The 15,373-nt window shown below is 38.8% G+C and overlaps 1 protein-coding gene and 1 long non-coding RNA gene across 2 annotated transcripts; one reads left to right on the top strand and one right to left on the bottom strand.

The window, feature by feature from the left end:
• Positions 1 to 2,095: 2,095 nt before the first annotated feature.
• Positions 2,096 to 3,181, bottom strand: LOC126618240 (uncharacterized). The gene has a single exon (XM_050286300.1). It carries the CDS (start codon positions 3,179 to 3,181, stop codon positions 2,096 to 2,098), a length of 1,086 nt encoding a protein of 361 aa, XP_050142257.1.
• Positions 3,182 to 7,712: 4,531 nt separating this feature from the next.
• LOC126618621 (uncharacterized) lies at positions 7,713 to 13,383 on the top strand. The gene is made up of 2 exons (XR_007621777.1): positions 7,713 to 7,787; positions 13,305 to 13,383. It is a non-coding gene; the product is annotated as an uncharacterized LOC126618621 (long non-coding RNA).
• Positions 13,384 to 15,373: the final 1,990 nt, after the last annotated feature.

Below are 15,373 nucleotides of genomic sequence, written 5' to 3'. Positions count from 1 at the left end.
ATTAATTAGTAGTTAAAGTACGTGGATTAGAATATAAACATGTGTTTTTCTGCATATACAGATGTCAAATAGAATGGTGGAATCTTTTACTTGGAGACGTCATTTGACCAAATCCATGAGATATTTTTTAATGTGCTAAAACACGGTTTCGTATCAAGTGTTATAATTAAAGAAAAACTAATGAAAAAGACTGAAAATTTTAAATTTTAACGATAAAAACAAAATAAAGGATAAAGTGAATAGTACTAAGTTTGATTTTTTAGTTTTTCATTTAAATGAATTGTACCGTGAGTTTTTCTTTAAAAAACTCCTTAATACTTGAAGAGAAAAATAAATGGTTCTTTACTATAATAGTAAAAAAGTATGGGTTCAAATCTTACCGAAAAAAGAACTTGATGACTTGTGAAGAAGAGAAGACCAAGGCCTAAGAGCAACTCCAGCCTTGCTGGTTGCTCGGGCGTCAGGCGAGGAGAAAGGGCCCTCGGGCCGGTGGGAGCAAATCCAGCGGGGAAGGGCCCGAGCGAGGGTGGGAGGCCGAGCGAGGGGGGGGGGTGGGGAGTCGACGGGCCTGTGGCCCGAGGGTTTTGCAGTTTTTTATTTTTTTTGTGTCAGAGAGAGAAAGAGAGAGAGTTTTGTAATTTTTTATTATTTAAACAAACAAAAAAAAATATTATTTTAATTGCTTATTGCCAGGGGGAGGGTTCCAAGGGTGGAGATGTAAATGGCAATTACTGTTCATTAATGGTAATTACTATTCATCGTAGGCCACTGAAGCTCAAGGGAAAATTTTATAGGACGGCAATAAGGCTAGCGATGTTGTATGGCACAGAATGTTGGGTGGTGAAGCATCAACACGTACACAAAATGGGTGTAGCGGAGATGAGGATGCTTCGTGGGATGTGTGGGCACACGAGAAAGGATAAGATTGGGAATGAGGATATCCGAGGTAAAGTAGGAGTAGCCGAAATTGTAGGAAAGATGAGAGAAAATCGGCTCCGGTGATTTTGAACATGTGCAAAGAAGGCCGACTGACGCTCCGGTTCGAAGATGTGACTACGGGACAGAGGTTCAGGGCCGAAGGGGTAGAGGAAGACCTAGGACAACTTTGGAAGAGACTCTAAGAAAAGACTTAGAGTACTTGGATCTAACGGAGGACATGACACAAAACCGAGCGCAATGGCGTTCTAGGATTCATATAGCCGACCCCACTTAGTGGGAAAAGGCTTTGTTGTTGTTGTTGTTGTATTGTTCAATAGGGTGGATTGAATAGTGGATTGCCAGGGGGGAGGGCTCTATGGGTGGAGTTGCTCTAAAGGAAGAAGGGAGGACTAAGGCCCAAGAAGGAGTTGGAGAGGACTCTTTTAGCACATGATTGAGCTTTCTTACAATGTTTTTTTTTTTGGAAAACTGGATATTATTCCAGGGCATAGCCTAAGAACAAGGTAAACAAAGTTACAAGAAGAACGCAAGCTTACAAACTAAACAACCAAAGGTCCAGACCAAAGTACATTGACAAGCAAAATGGACCAGCCAAACAAACCAAAGCCTAACCAACAACGTGGGCCCAAAACAAAAAAGAAACCCAAGAATGCAGCAGCAGCCCCCGCCGCAACAGCAGATCAAGAGTAGCCCAAATCCACACCTTCGACCACACGCCAACTCGTCGACAGGGCGGGTCCTGAGTTTTTGGGTGCCCAGTGCGAAAGTTTAAAATGTGCCCTTTTTAATACAAAAACATATGTTAAAAAAAAAAATATTTAACGAGGGTTGGAACCCAGTTGAAGCTAGGGGGCTAGGCCCTCACGCCCAAATTATATTACCTGAGAAAATATACAACGGGGTGGACATAGACCTAAACCCCGACAATCAAAAGTACAATCATATATAACCACTCCTAGCAAATCTCCTTCAAATTTCAACCTTTAAGAAATTGTCTTCTAGTATTTTTTGAAGCAAAATCATCAATTATATCATCATACTCCAAGTCTTCAATCTCATCATTTTCAATGCATAAGATTGCTAATCCATTTAGCCTATCTTGAGTCATAGTGGTCCGCAAGTAAGATTTTAATAATTTCAATTTTGAAAAACTTCTTTATGCAGATGCCACGGTCACAGGTACAGTCAACATTACACGATAAGCAATCAAGACATTAGGACACATGTCAATTTCTTTAACAAAGTTTGCTATTTCCATGGATGTCCAAGGGTTATTAGAGAGAAATGATTTTTCAGGTAACATCATTTGCAAAACCTGTAATTCGAAACATAAGTCGGCTCCATCTACATCCATGGTATTTCCATGTTTCAAATGTGCTTCAAGATTCATACAATTTTGTTTTAGCTCTTGATCATCCAATGAAATTAACTTCGATGCATCAAACAAGAAGCCAAAAATATATTCAAAAGCCTTTAACTGTTCAAACCTGTGTTTCAGTTGAGAAAGAGCAATATCCACTATAACAAGAAAATAATCTGTTCTAAATGATTCTTCAGCAGACTGTTGTTCCCTCTCATTACCATCAACTTCATCATGATGTCTTTTTCTAGGTCTATGACGTTTAGTTTGAAAAGCAGGGTCAATTTCTGAATCAAGTGCAATTTCTTTAGCATCACTCATGGCAGAAGCAAAACCAGTTTCTCTATAGTTTTCGAAAAACGTAACAAGTGCTTCCAATGCCTTTACAGCAACATCAAGACACATGTCTTCAGATTGTAATTTTGTACTCACCATGTTAATCTTCAACAAAATGTCGTACCAAATAACCAAACTTAATACAAAATCAAAACTTGAAAGTTCTCCTGATGCTAAACATTCTGCATCCCTACTCAATTGGGGATTTTCAGTAATTTCCACCAATTGAAACAAAGCATTTCTAACCTGGGCTACTTGGGACTTAATCGCTTTAACACTTTCAATGTGACTTTCCCATCGAGTAGTTGACAATGACTTCAAAGTTAAACCATCAATATGTTCAAGCAAAATATTCCAACGCTTTGTAGAGTTGGAAAACACTGTATATATGCATTGACACGCTCCAAAAAAAGATTTTGCTTTAAGACATGAACTTGCCATATCACAAACTATTAAATTAAGACAATGAGAACCACATGACATGTAAAAAGCTCTGGGATTTATGTCTAGCAATCTTTTCTGGACACCTTGGTGTTTCCCTCTCATGTTAGATCCATTATCATAACCTTGTCCCCTCACATTAGCAATAGCAGTGCAGATGGGAAAATAACAAACATGGGAAACAAAGGGGCGGGTGGGTGGGGAATTGGGAAAAGGGGAATTAGGGTTAGGTGGAAGGGGGGGGACCGGGGAGGTCCCTTTACATTATTGTTTTTTTTTTTTTAAGGCTAAAATCTGGCCGGTTCAATTATATATATATATATTTTAATCTTGAAACTTGGGCCATTTCCTTTATTGTCAAATTTGGGCCTCTTGCCCTCCATTCCTTATTTTGGGCTCTAGACAAATTTTTTTTTATACCTAATTATTTGGACTTTTTTTTTTGGTGCCCCTTTAAATTTTGGGCCCTGGACAATGGTCCTGGTTGCACTGGGCCTGGGCCGGCCCTGCATATAAGAACTAGTAGGTGCTACTTCTTTGTTTAATTACATATATGAACTAGTAAGAACTAGTAGGTGGGTAAAGAATAGATTACATTTTGTTAATAAAATTTGAAGCGTTTGGTATTTCATCATTTCTTTGATCTATTCTTATGTAAATTATGCTGCCTATGTATTCGTTACTTCTGGTCTTTTACGTCTTTTTATATTTTCTGGTTATAAGAGAGCTCATACTCCAGTAGAAGTGAAACTAACAGCATCTGGTTGAGACTGATGTTAACGTACGTTGTGGTATTGGTTTGGTATTTTTTGCCAGTCTAATCTATCAGTCAGATCCCCCCCCCCCCCCCCCCCCCCCCCCCCACCCCGCCCCTATAGGTGAGCTTATTAGGCCCAAAACCTCCTTCAATATGACGTAAGAATTTGAGAGAAACTAATAACCAAGAGATATCAGCAAATCCTCTGCAAGACCTCTTGAGAATGTTTAGGTTCTGGCAGAACTTGTGTCACATAGTACACTTTGACATTCAACTTTCAGTTTCAGCTCATCAGAAGCTTTTTCTAAATTGCTTGCAATCTTTTTCATTCAATATCTAAACTCTACCTGCATTCCTGTAGTTATCTTACCGTAAGTTTGATTTTTGAGACAATTTCTCATCCTATAATGAAGACTGAAAAGACTGATAGTTTTTTGTCTTTGAGCTTTGCAGGGGAAACTCACTGATGGAACTGTATTTGATTCTAGCTTTGAAAGAGGCGATCCAATCTCTTTTGAGCTTGGGACTGGTCAAGTTATAAAAGGTTTGTGGTTTGCTATTTAATTCGTATCCATATTCTAATGTAGTTTTCTTACTCTTGAAAAAATACCTTTTGCTGGAATGCATAGCAGGTTATATGCAAACCCATAGCTTGACAATCGTTCGTAAAGGAAGCATTTGATCATTCTATATATCTAAGTCTATGCATAAGTAACCCATTTCAGATAATTTACATTCATTAGTTGTTTCTACTGGCTGTATGAGTTTAATGGTTTTTTTGGGAGTATTTTTGCTCACCACCATTTAATGTGGTGTACCACTCAATTTATCACCATTAGATAAGTTTGAATTTCGAGATTCATGTAGGAGATATGAACAAATCTCAAAATTCAAACTCATCAAACGGTGATAAATAGGGTGATGAACATACACCACACTAAATGATGGTGAGCAAAAATGCACTACGTTTTTTTTTCAGCTAGTCAATATTTTAACCTGGAGTAAATTGTAGCAATGGTCCCTTAACTTTAACTCAATTGGAGCAATGGTCCCTTAACTAATTAAAAATCCATTATCATTGGTCCCTCAACTCATCAAAACGTACAACTATGGTCCCTCAACTAAAAAATTCATTACCATTGGTCCCTCAACTTTAATCCAACTGGAGAAATGGTCCTGCAACTTTAACCCAATTGGAGAAATGGTCCCTCAACTCTAACTCAATTGTAGCAATGGTCCTTCCAACATAACTCATTTTGACAAAATTTTGACGTAGTTGACAAAAAGAACCATATCTACACCTTTTGATGAGTTGAGGGACCCCAACTGTAGCAATGATCCTTTCAACATAACTTATTTTGACAAAATTCTAACGAAATTGATGAAAATGACCATAGCTACATATTTTGATGAGTTGAGGGACCAATGGTAATGGATTTTTAGTTGAAGGACCATTGCTCCAATTTGATTAAAGTTGAGGGACCATTGCTACAATTTACTCTTTTAACCTGCTTCGTCTACTAATGATGGGTTTATTATGACTATTTTCTAAATTTCACCGAGTTTACTTTTGTATTATAATATGTTCAACTCGTGGTCTTAATAGCTTGGATTCCTTTCAATTTTAACCAATGCTGGATTTGTAAAGAATGCTTACTAGATTGTCCTCATTGCATTTTGTTTCTATCCACGTTGACAATCTTAAGTATGTCGTCCAAAGATCTATGTTGCCATGCAATTTTGGCAAGCATCAAGGTTGTAGAGAGGAGACCTTTGTGAAGGAGAGAGGAGCATAATAGTCCACCATAGCAAAAATTGCGTAATGCATGAAACAAATATATATATTGATAAATATATAAACATATACAATATATATATCGGAAGGAAAATATAAATATAGGATGGTTCATGCATCATGGGGAATGTTTTCATGCTTCAAGGTCGATTCAAATATCTTACTTTATTTTAAGCGTACCTGATTGGCAGAAAACAATAAAAGCCTGTGAATTTGTAGAAGTTCCTTCTCGGAAAGCTGGAATTGCATCTCCAATGCGTTGTATCACGTTCAACACAGAAAAATTAAATTGAATCAATAGCATGTTTATCAATTCATTAAAATAATAAATTAATTATAAAAAGATGATTAAAACGTAATACTCCCGTGATTGAAGAATAAACTCTCTTGTTAGCGCAGCGTCAAGAGCGTGCTGATAACGTGTTGTAGACATACCCTTTTAGAATTACAACTTTAATATGATATTAACTACTAAATCGAGATCTACTTGGATTTACACAATCACATTCCTAATCTAATAGGACTGCAACATAAATAACAAATATAGAAGATTGTAGGTAAAATATACATTGAGTTGTGATGTGGAGAATGAAGGAGGAGGTTGAGTATTTATAGAAGGTAAAACAAAAACAAAAAATTTGCCTTCCTATTTTTGCTTTTTTTTTTTTTTCAATTTGTATATTCTTTCTACAGTTAGCTCAATTTTGGCCGTTGATTATTTTAAACGGGCTCCTTATGGGTAATTATAAAGGAGTATGATTCTCTTTCCTCCTATTCTTATCTCATTCCCTCCCTTCCTGTCACATTTTGTTTTTTTATCTTATAGTCTATATAAAAAAAACTCAATACAAGATGTTGACGTGGCTTAATCGTAACCGTTCAAGTAAAAGGGGAAAAAGATTAGGAGGGGAGAGAATCCTCCCCCATTTATAAAAGCGCGTTAAGGCTGGAGATGAGATGCAAAATTGCTATCACTTTCTCATCACTTTCAGTGAAAAAAGCCTAAAGACTTGCCTCAATTCTGAACCTAACGTTACTTTTGTTGTATTTTTAATTTTCATTTGGTTAAATGATGACCCTTAAGATAACTATGAACTTGATTTAGTTGGATATTTAAAGTATTTCCAAAGCGAAAATCAATTCTTTCATAAATAAATAAAAATTGTAATTATCCAAGTTCTCAAATTAGGTAATTCAACAACCAAATGTGAGAAGCAATGATTTCATAAATAAACAAGGAAAAACCAAAATAACATTCAAAATATTTATTCAGCAGATTTTTTATTTGAGGGGAAAGCTAATATATCGCTCAGTTAGCGAAAACCTTGAACTTCATCAATCCCTGTTCGCAGTACACATGATAACTAGGAACAAAAAAATTGTCACCATAATCTAATACCACATGATCGTTTCCTGAATTGTAAGATTTCTTCAAACCACTTGTTTACACCTAAAATATACCCATTTTACTTATTTGGGCAATTTGGGTAAAATATGGTATTTGGAGGATTAATATGCAAGAAGACTAACTTGGAAAGATATTTAGTTGCAAGTGGAGGGTTTGGCACTATAATATTATTTCTCTTATTTGTTTGGGTGGTGGAGGTTTGCCAAGGGAATTGTTTAATCAAGACAAGTGCATGCTTTTTCATGCAAGTGGATGGAAGGACACCATGCATACTTTCGGGCAAGAATGTGTGATGAAAGAAGCCAATTTGCCAACTTACTTCTTTTAATTGATTAGTTTATTACAAGTGGGAAAACATGTGATGAAAGCTTGTGGTGGAAATGCAAGTTCCCCTTTTAATATTATTTCTCCATGCAAGTTGGCAAGTGAAAAGCATGCAAGCTGTCTAAAGCAATGGAATACAAGCTGCCCAAGCTTCTTTCGGGCAGATACAAAACCTCAGCAAGAGGGTTTCCTCCAGACCTCTATAAAAAGGAGCAGCTGCACAAGGATTATGGACACTCAAACAAACAAACAAAAGCCAAAACTCTGCATCAAGCCAGATTTGCCTTCAACGAAGTTGTAGTCAGCACAAGCCTTCATCCCTTTTGGGATCAACCTTCACCAAAAAGCCTTCTTTTCTCTAGTTTATTAGCTCTGCTACTCACTTGTAGTATCGATTTCATTTGTAGCTTTTATGTACTCATTTCCAGTCATATAAATTACAAGCAATCTGCAATTTTAGTCACTTTCCTCTGTCAGTTACATTTCCAAGCAACCTTGTCATTTACATATTGTTCTATCTCTTCATATAAGTAAAGTCCTTATTTTTAAGGCAAACAAAGAACCTTAATTTGAGCAACTCCCACTCAAATGGCACAATCTCTTGATTTGAAATCAAAAGGCGCAACCTCAATCATTCAAATCCCGTCTACTAGCGTCATCTAGTAGTGGCACGCCCGCACCCACCAATCTCGTATGTGCAGTAAATCCCCGACTTGCCCGCAAGGCCCCATGGCGGATTTAGGGAGCGAACATATTTTGGCACGCCCAGTGGGACTCTTATATGGAGTTAAATCATGAACAATCCTTATGTTCATGATTTTTCTACTTTTTCGGAGGATGACGGTATAGAGCCAACCTATGAGTTGCCAACTTATGGGTACATGGCTGGAGAGTACTCAAATCCCATGGAACATGATTGTCGGCCAACTAATGGCCATCAAATAAATAATAATCTTACAGATTGGCCAACTTATGGCTATGATGAAGGTTATTATTCTTTTGAAGACAATCATATTCATGAATACTATGATAGGCCAACAAATGGCTTTGAGTATCAAAATGCTTCCAATGAGTACATAGAGCCAATATATGAGATGCCAACTCATGATCATCCGGATGAAAAGCTCTACAAAGAGGATGTGGGCAAATTAGAGAAGGTGTCCAAACTCCATATGGCAAGCATCGAATATGGTGAAGAGGTGACTAAGTGTTTTAAAAATGTGGAGGAAAGCTATACAACTTTTGGAGAAACTTTGGGAAAGTTGATAGATCAAATGTGTCAAATCCCCTCTACAAAGCACACTCACCCTACTACAACCAAGGAAGAACAGATCATACATGTTGATGAAGGCCAAACAATGGCCCCACCCAAGGAAAAATCCATGAAAATGGATATGGTTGTAGAAGTCCAAGCCGTTGTAGGCCAAACACCAACGCTCGGGGGGCATGAGCCCACACCTCATGTGGAGCCCGAAGAAGAAGAAAATAGCTCCTACACTCTTCCCCGCCAACACAAGCATGTTGTCCGCATCGAGATCTCAAGGAGGACAAAGCTTGGGATCAAGCATGAATGGCCACCTCCTATGGTTCCCAAGCTATATGGCATGGCCAATTTAAATGATGGGTATGATCTCTCTACACTCAATTTTAAAAAGAGAAAAAGATTTGAGTGTTGAGAGAAGAATAACAATTGAGCAGCCAAAGGGCTTCATCCAATTTGCCCGAATGGCTTTCTTTTGTGTTATTCTTTTGTGCATTTTCTCCAGTACCATTCTCCTCCTTTTCCTTCTCTTTTTTTTTTTTTTTTCTTTCTTTCTTTCTTTCTTCCTTTCTTTTCCTTCCTATCTCTCTCTCACCTATCTTTCTGCTACCCAAAACACTTTTATATCTATGTGTCTATATTTATTATATTATATGATAAAAGTGTTTTGCCCGACAAGGGCTGTATGTACATATATGTTATAGTAGGGGGATGGAGATTATATATATATATATATATATAGTATTATAATTTGTTTTGTAAAATGTTGCCCGAAAGGGCTATATATATAGTTTTTTGATATATATATTTTATATAATAAAAGTGTTGCCCGAATGGGCCTTATATATATATATGTGTCTTATATTATATTATATTATTATATTATTATATTATATTATGTACTTTGCCCGAAAAGGGCTTTATGTGTATATATATTAATATTATAGTATTTGAAAGGACTCTGTTTTCTTTGTGTGTTCTTGTGCTGTTACAAAGAAAAAGATATAAAAATTAAAAATTACAAAAACATTTTGCTTTCATGCTTTTTCTTGCTTTCTTTCCCTTTTTGTTTTCTTGCTGGGAACTTTACAGAAAATATCAAAGAGTTGGGCAGTTTGTGAGTAGCCATTTTTACCCTTCTTTCCACTTTTCTCTTATCCAATGGGTGTATTTAGCCCGAACCCAAAACCATCCAATAAAACTACATTTTCCACAAATCTCACCCAGAATCTTGGAATTGGAGGTTTTATAAAAAGCCAAATCATGGCTTTCCTGTGCAAAAATCTATCAGACAGCTTCTCAATGGCTATTGCAAAAGAGCAGGGGGTTATCTTGCCCGATTGGTGGTGCCCGATGAGACCACCATAACCATGCCCGACGGAAGTGACGTCTTCCCTGCTCACCACCAACAGACTCTGCATGTCTCCCTAACTCTCACCAGCTTCTACAACCAAGGGTCGGGCTACTTCGACGACTACCATTGGAGGCTACGATTAAACCGTGGAGGTTGGATGGTGGGTGCATAATTGTTTTTGCAGTTTGCCCGAATGCTTGATGAAAGTATGTTGCTGCTGCCCGAGAGAGCTATAATCTTGCCCGATGAGCAGGACATTTTATCTTGCTCGATGTTGTCAATCAAACGTGGGGCCCCATGTTTAATCTGGCAAACATATCTGAAGTGTTCTTGCCATGACCGTTGTAGCTTCAATGACGTGTTACCAAGCTGCTTACAAAAGAATTAAAGGTTCGAAGGAGAGCACTGAAACTTCTTGTAAATACCAGACTGTCTAAACGTAGGGCAGGCTTCTACAGCATGAAGTGGGCAAGGTTGACAAGATGCAAGCCATGGCCGCCCAATATGCCGCCTACAAAGCAAATGAAGAATACGAGAGGCACTTCTCCAGTATGCCGGAGTTCGCGGGAAGAAGAAGACAACAAAAGCCAGCCAAAACCTGCGCTGCAACATCATGATGGAAATGATAACGAACTTAATTCCAGCAATGTTTCCGCCAGCGGGGTTGTTGCAAAATCCCATGAGCCCGAGGTGGTGTTATTACTCCAAAAACGAATCCATGGTTGGTGTTTTGGAACCGCAGCTCGGGCAAAGAACATCAAACAGCGGATCAAAGTCTAGTACAGCCCCGCTCACTCCTTCCATTTCCAACTGTGTTGATGTTATCATCAAACTAGGGAGCTGGCAAAACGGATTCAAAAGGAGGCAGTCAAGTTTGGAAAGTTGTCGAAGATGTCTTGTGCGTTCGTATGAAGAAGCTCCAAAGGGTCCCCAACTGAGAGATACTGATCAAGGAGCAGATGTGGTGGTTGCCACTCCCGGTCACTTGAAATAATACCACTGACTATTCTGGATCTGTGCTTCAACAAAATCTCAACGGCAAAATATCTTGGTCAACTTGCGGTGAACTACAACTCCTGGTAAGCCATCAGTCTGGAAGGACTTCTTCCCCATTTGATGTGCTACAACCGGCAGTAAATCAAGTCCAGCTCTCTGAAGGATTCTGCAGATCGGTCAAACATGACCACCTCTCTCCGAGCGGAACAAAAGTAATAATGCATAGTCAGCATCACTACCTTGATCTGGGAATCAGACTTATGAACCTCAAAGCAGGATTTCTCGATGCACAGAAGTCGGAGTGAGGGAACCATGTCAGCTATCATTCAACCACCAACATAACATCCGCAGCTTCTCAAACGTCCGACCCCTCTCAGCCAAATCCATGTTGTTTCCATCATAACTTCGCCTCATGACAGTTCGCACCCATCGATGTTGGCTCTTCTATTCGAGAATCGATCAGTTTATGGCCTGGAATGGGTACGCATCGGGTGACGCGCCTCTGTAGAAAGAACTGATGGCGAGGACTCCGGCGCAAGGTCGGACTAGTATTCTGTACTAGTTTTTCATTTGATTATAAAATGAGAGAGCAGTATAGGAACCCCTGGAATGTGATTAGAGTGGGGAAATTGCTAGAGGATTTCAATGCTCTTGTTAGGACCATTGCATTCGAACATTGCTGCGATAAAGATGGCACAACAAAGCCCCTGCTACTGGTGACTTCTTCTGTTGACAAGATAGGATCCTCATACCCGGCAAAAGTCCATTGCTCTTGCAGCAAAACTCCACGGAGGTAGCCTGTGATTCCAAGTTTGGAAAATCAGCTTCGTTTAACCCGATATTGCCTAAAGACTGAGAAAGAAAAATTGCTCTGTTGCCCGACAAAAGGTCCCTCTCTTATTATTTCTTTCTCTTTCTCTCTCTTTTCCTATTCCTTATCTATTCTGTCCCTTTCTTACCCGAAAGGGCATCTTTTTTTTATTTTATTTTATTATTTCTTTCTCTTTTTCTGTATCTCTGTCGAAGTCTGCTTTCTTTGCTCTGCCCGAATGGGCTGTATATCTATATAATATATGATAGATTATATTATAGGGTAGGCCAGTCAACTTTTCTTCCCAAAAGCCCAAGTGGCTGTCCCTATCTTTCTCTCATTCTTCTCTCTTTTCCTTTTTTCCTCTTTCTCCTTGTCTCTTTCTTTTCCTCTTTCTTTCACTTTGCCCTAAAGGGCTCCAGAGAAATATATATATATAGTTATATTATATTATATATTATACGAAAAGAGGCCAAAAGAAAAAGACAAAAAAGAATAGTTGCCCAATTTATTTCTCTCTTTTCCAGTTTGCCCGACTTCGGACATTTTTCTAGTTTACTATCTCGGTAACCTGTAAGGATGCTCCTATGTTTTTTGGTATCAACAAGAAGGATGCACAAGTCAGACAACTTTTTTTTCCAATGCTAATTGCACTACCAATTGCCTTGCTCCTCTTTCCAAAGTTTGTCAACGACAGAAGGACCGAAGAGGTAGACGTGCCTCTTCCTTCGACATCAATCCTGGCAGCATTAGGGTTGTAAGTTTCACAAACTTTGCTCAAATTTGTAAAACTTGGGGGGCACTGTTTACACCTAAAATATACCCATTTTACTTATTTGGGCAATTTGGGTAAAATATGGTATTTGGAGGATTAATATGCAAGAAGACTAACTTGGAAAGATATTTAGTTGCAAGTGGAGGGTTTGACACTATAATATTATTTCTCCTATTTGTTTGGGTGGTGGAGGTTTGCCAAGGGAATTGTTTAATCAAGACAAGTGCATGCTTTTTCATGCAAGTGGATGGAAGGACACCATGCATACTTTCGGGCAAGAATGTGTGATGAAAGAAGCCAATTTGCCAACTTACTTCTTTTAATTGATTAGTTTATTACAAGTGGGAAAACATGTGATGAAAGCTTGTGGTGGAAATGCAAGTTCCCCTTTTAATATTATTTCTCCATGCAAGTTGGCAAGTGAAAAGCATGCAAGCTGTCTAAAGCAATGGAATACAAGCTGCCCAAGCTTCTTTCGGGCAGATACAAAACCTCAGCAAGAGGGTTTCCTCCAGACCTCTATAAAAAGGAGCAGCTGCACAAGGATTATGGACACTCAAACAAACAAACAAAAGCCAAAACTCTGCATCAAGCCAGATTTGCCTTCAACGAAGCTGTAGTCAGCACAAGCCTTCATCCCTTTTGGGATCAACCTTCACCAAAAAGCCTTCTTTTCTCTAGTTTATTAGCTCTGCTACTCACTTGTAGTATCGATTTCATTTGTAGCTTTTATGTACTCATTTCCAGTCATATAAATTACAAGCAATCTGCAATATTAGTCACTTTCCTCTGTCAGTTACATTTCCAAGCAACCTTGTCATTTACATATTGTTCTATCTCTTCATATAAGTAAAGTCCTTATTTTTAAGGCAAACAAAGAACCTTAATTTGAGCAACTCCCACTCAAATGGCACAATCTCTTGATTTGAAATCAAAAGGCGCAACCTCAATCATTCAAATCCCGTTTACTAGCGGCATCTAGTAGTGGCACGCCCGTACCCACCAATCTCGTATGTGCAGTAAATCCCCGACTTGCCCGCAAGGCCCCATGGCGGATTTAGGGAGCGAACACCACTAAATGCGTCGCATGACCGGTAATAATAGTCACTTATTACAGTGACAAATGAGCATAATGAACAAGTGTATCGGAAAACTGCACAAAAAAAAAATTAAACAGTTGGAAAAAAATTAAACAATAAATTCATTAATCAAATACGAGGAAGAAAGAAAACTCTTAATCCCGTTGAAAATCTTACTCAAGACATCGCCAGCCTTGAAACGCTTGCCCTCAAGCCAGCGAGACACGTTAGTTTGTGGGCCCCATCCCTGGTCGTCCCCTACCACGAATTCTGCTGCATGAGCTTCTTCACACTGGAGCAGCAACAAGCAGGCCGAAACAAAAATTCCAGCAACCAAAATTTTGTTCATCGCCATAGCCAACGTCTAAGTGGTGGATACTACCTTCTTATCCTTTTTCCTTGTATGGGAATAGGCGGAGGCGCATTGCAAATCAATTTATACACCACTCATCCTCTATCAGTGGCGGATCCAGAATTTTAACATTGGGTGGTCCCAATATACATAAATGAAGCTACGTGAGGGCGAGGAGTGGCTATCGCCCCTCCCCTCGCCGGAAATCAAGCCCAAGAGCGGTGGTTCACCTAACCTGCTATTTAATGTGCTGATTTATCTTGAGATTTGTTTTGTTGTTTAATTATTGTCTAATTAATTTGACCACTTTTTCAATATTTTTTAAGCCACACAACGTTATTTCTCTTAAAATTTAAGGAATTAAATGATCGCTTCAATGAGGTAAACTACCAATCAACTTTTCATTCATAATCGATGATGATTTTCGGTTGTAATATCGTTCCATATTCTACACATATCAATTAATAAAAAAAATTATATCAATTGATGAAATTAAAAAATATGCATGAACCAACACTGTACACAATCTTCAACCAAAAAAAACCCCTATAACACAATCCAAGTACAACAACAACAACAACAACAAAGCCTTTTCCCACTAAGTGGGGTCGGCTATATGAATCCTAGAACGCCATTGCGCTCGGTTTTGTGTCATGTCCTCCGTTAGATCCAAGTACTCTAAGTCTTTTCTTAGAGTCTCTTCCAAAGTTTTCCTAGGTCTTCCTCTACCCCTTCGGCCCTGAACCTCTGTCCCGTAGTCACATCTTCGAACCGGAGCGTCAGTCGGCCTTCTTTGCACATGTCCAAATCACCAGAGCCGATTTTCTCTCATCTTTCCTACAATTTCGGCTACTCCTACTGTACCTCGGATATCCTCATTCCCAATCTTATCCTTTCTCGTGTGCCCACACATCCCACGAAGCATCCTCATCTCCGCTACACCCATTTTGTGTACGTGTTGATGCTTCACCACCCAACATTCTCTGCCATACAACATCGCTGGCCTTATTGCCATCCTATAAAATTTTCCCTTGAGCTTCAGTGGCCTACGACGGTCACACAACACGCCGGATGCACTCTTTCCATCCAGCTCGTATTCTATGGTTGAGATCTCCATCTAATTCTCCGTTCTCTTGCAAGATAGATCATAGGTAACGAAAACGGTCGCTTTTTGTGATCTTCGCTAGATTGCTCCGGTCATTAGTGTGGATAAGTATATAAATGGATAGAGATAGGAAAGCAAACACAAGATGTACGTGGTTCACCCAGATTGGCTACGTCCACGGAATAGAAGAGTTCTCATTAATTGTGAAGGGTTTACACAAGTACATAGGTTCAAGCTCTCCTTTAGTGAGTACGAGTGAATGATTTAGTACAAATGACAT

Source organism: Malus sylvestris, chromosome 4 (genome assembly GCF_916048215.2).
Source record: "Malus sylvestris chromosome 4, drMalSylv7.2, whole genome shotgun sequence".
Taxonomy (NCBI): domain Eukaryota; kingdom Viridiplantae; phylum Streptophyta; class Magnoliopsida; order Rosales; family Rosaceae; genus Malus; species Malus sylvestris.
The sequence above is the reverse complement of the archived record's forward strand: the minus strand, read 5'-3'. Positions and strand labels throughout refer to the sequence as shown.

Coding starts and splice junctions, on each gene's coding strand:
- LOC126618240 (XM_050286300.1), bottom strand. CDS start 3,181: ATGAGAGGGAAACACCAAGGTGTCCAGAAAAGATTGCTAGACATAAAT.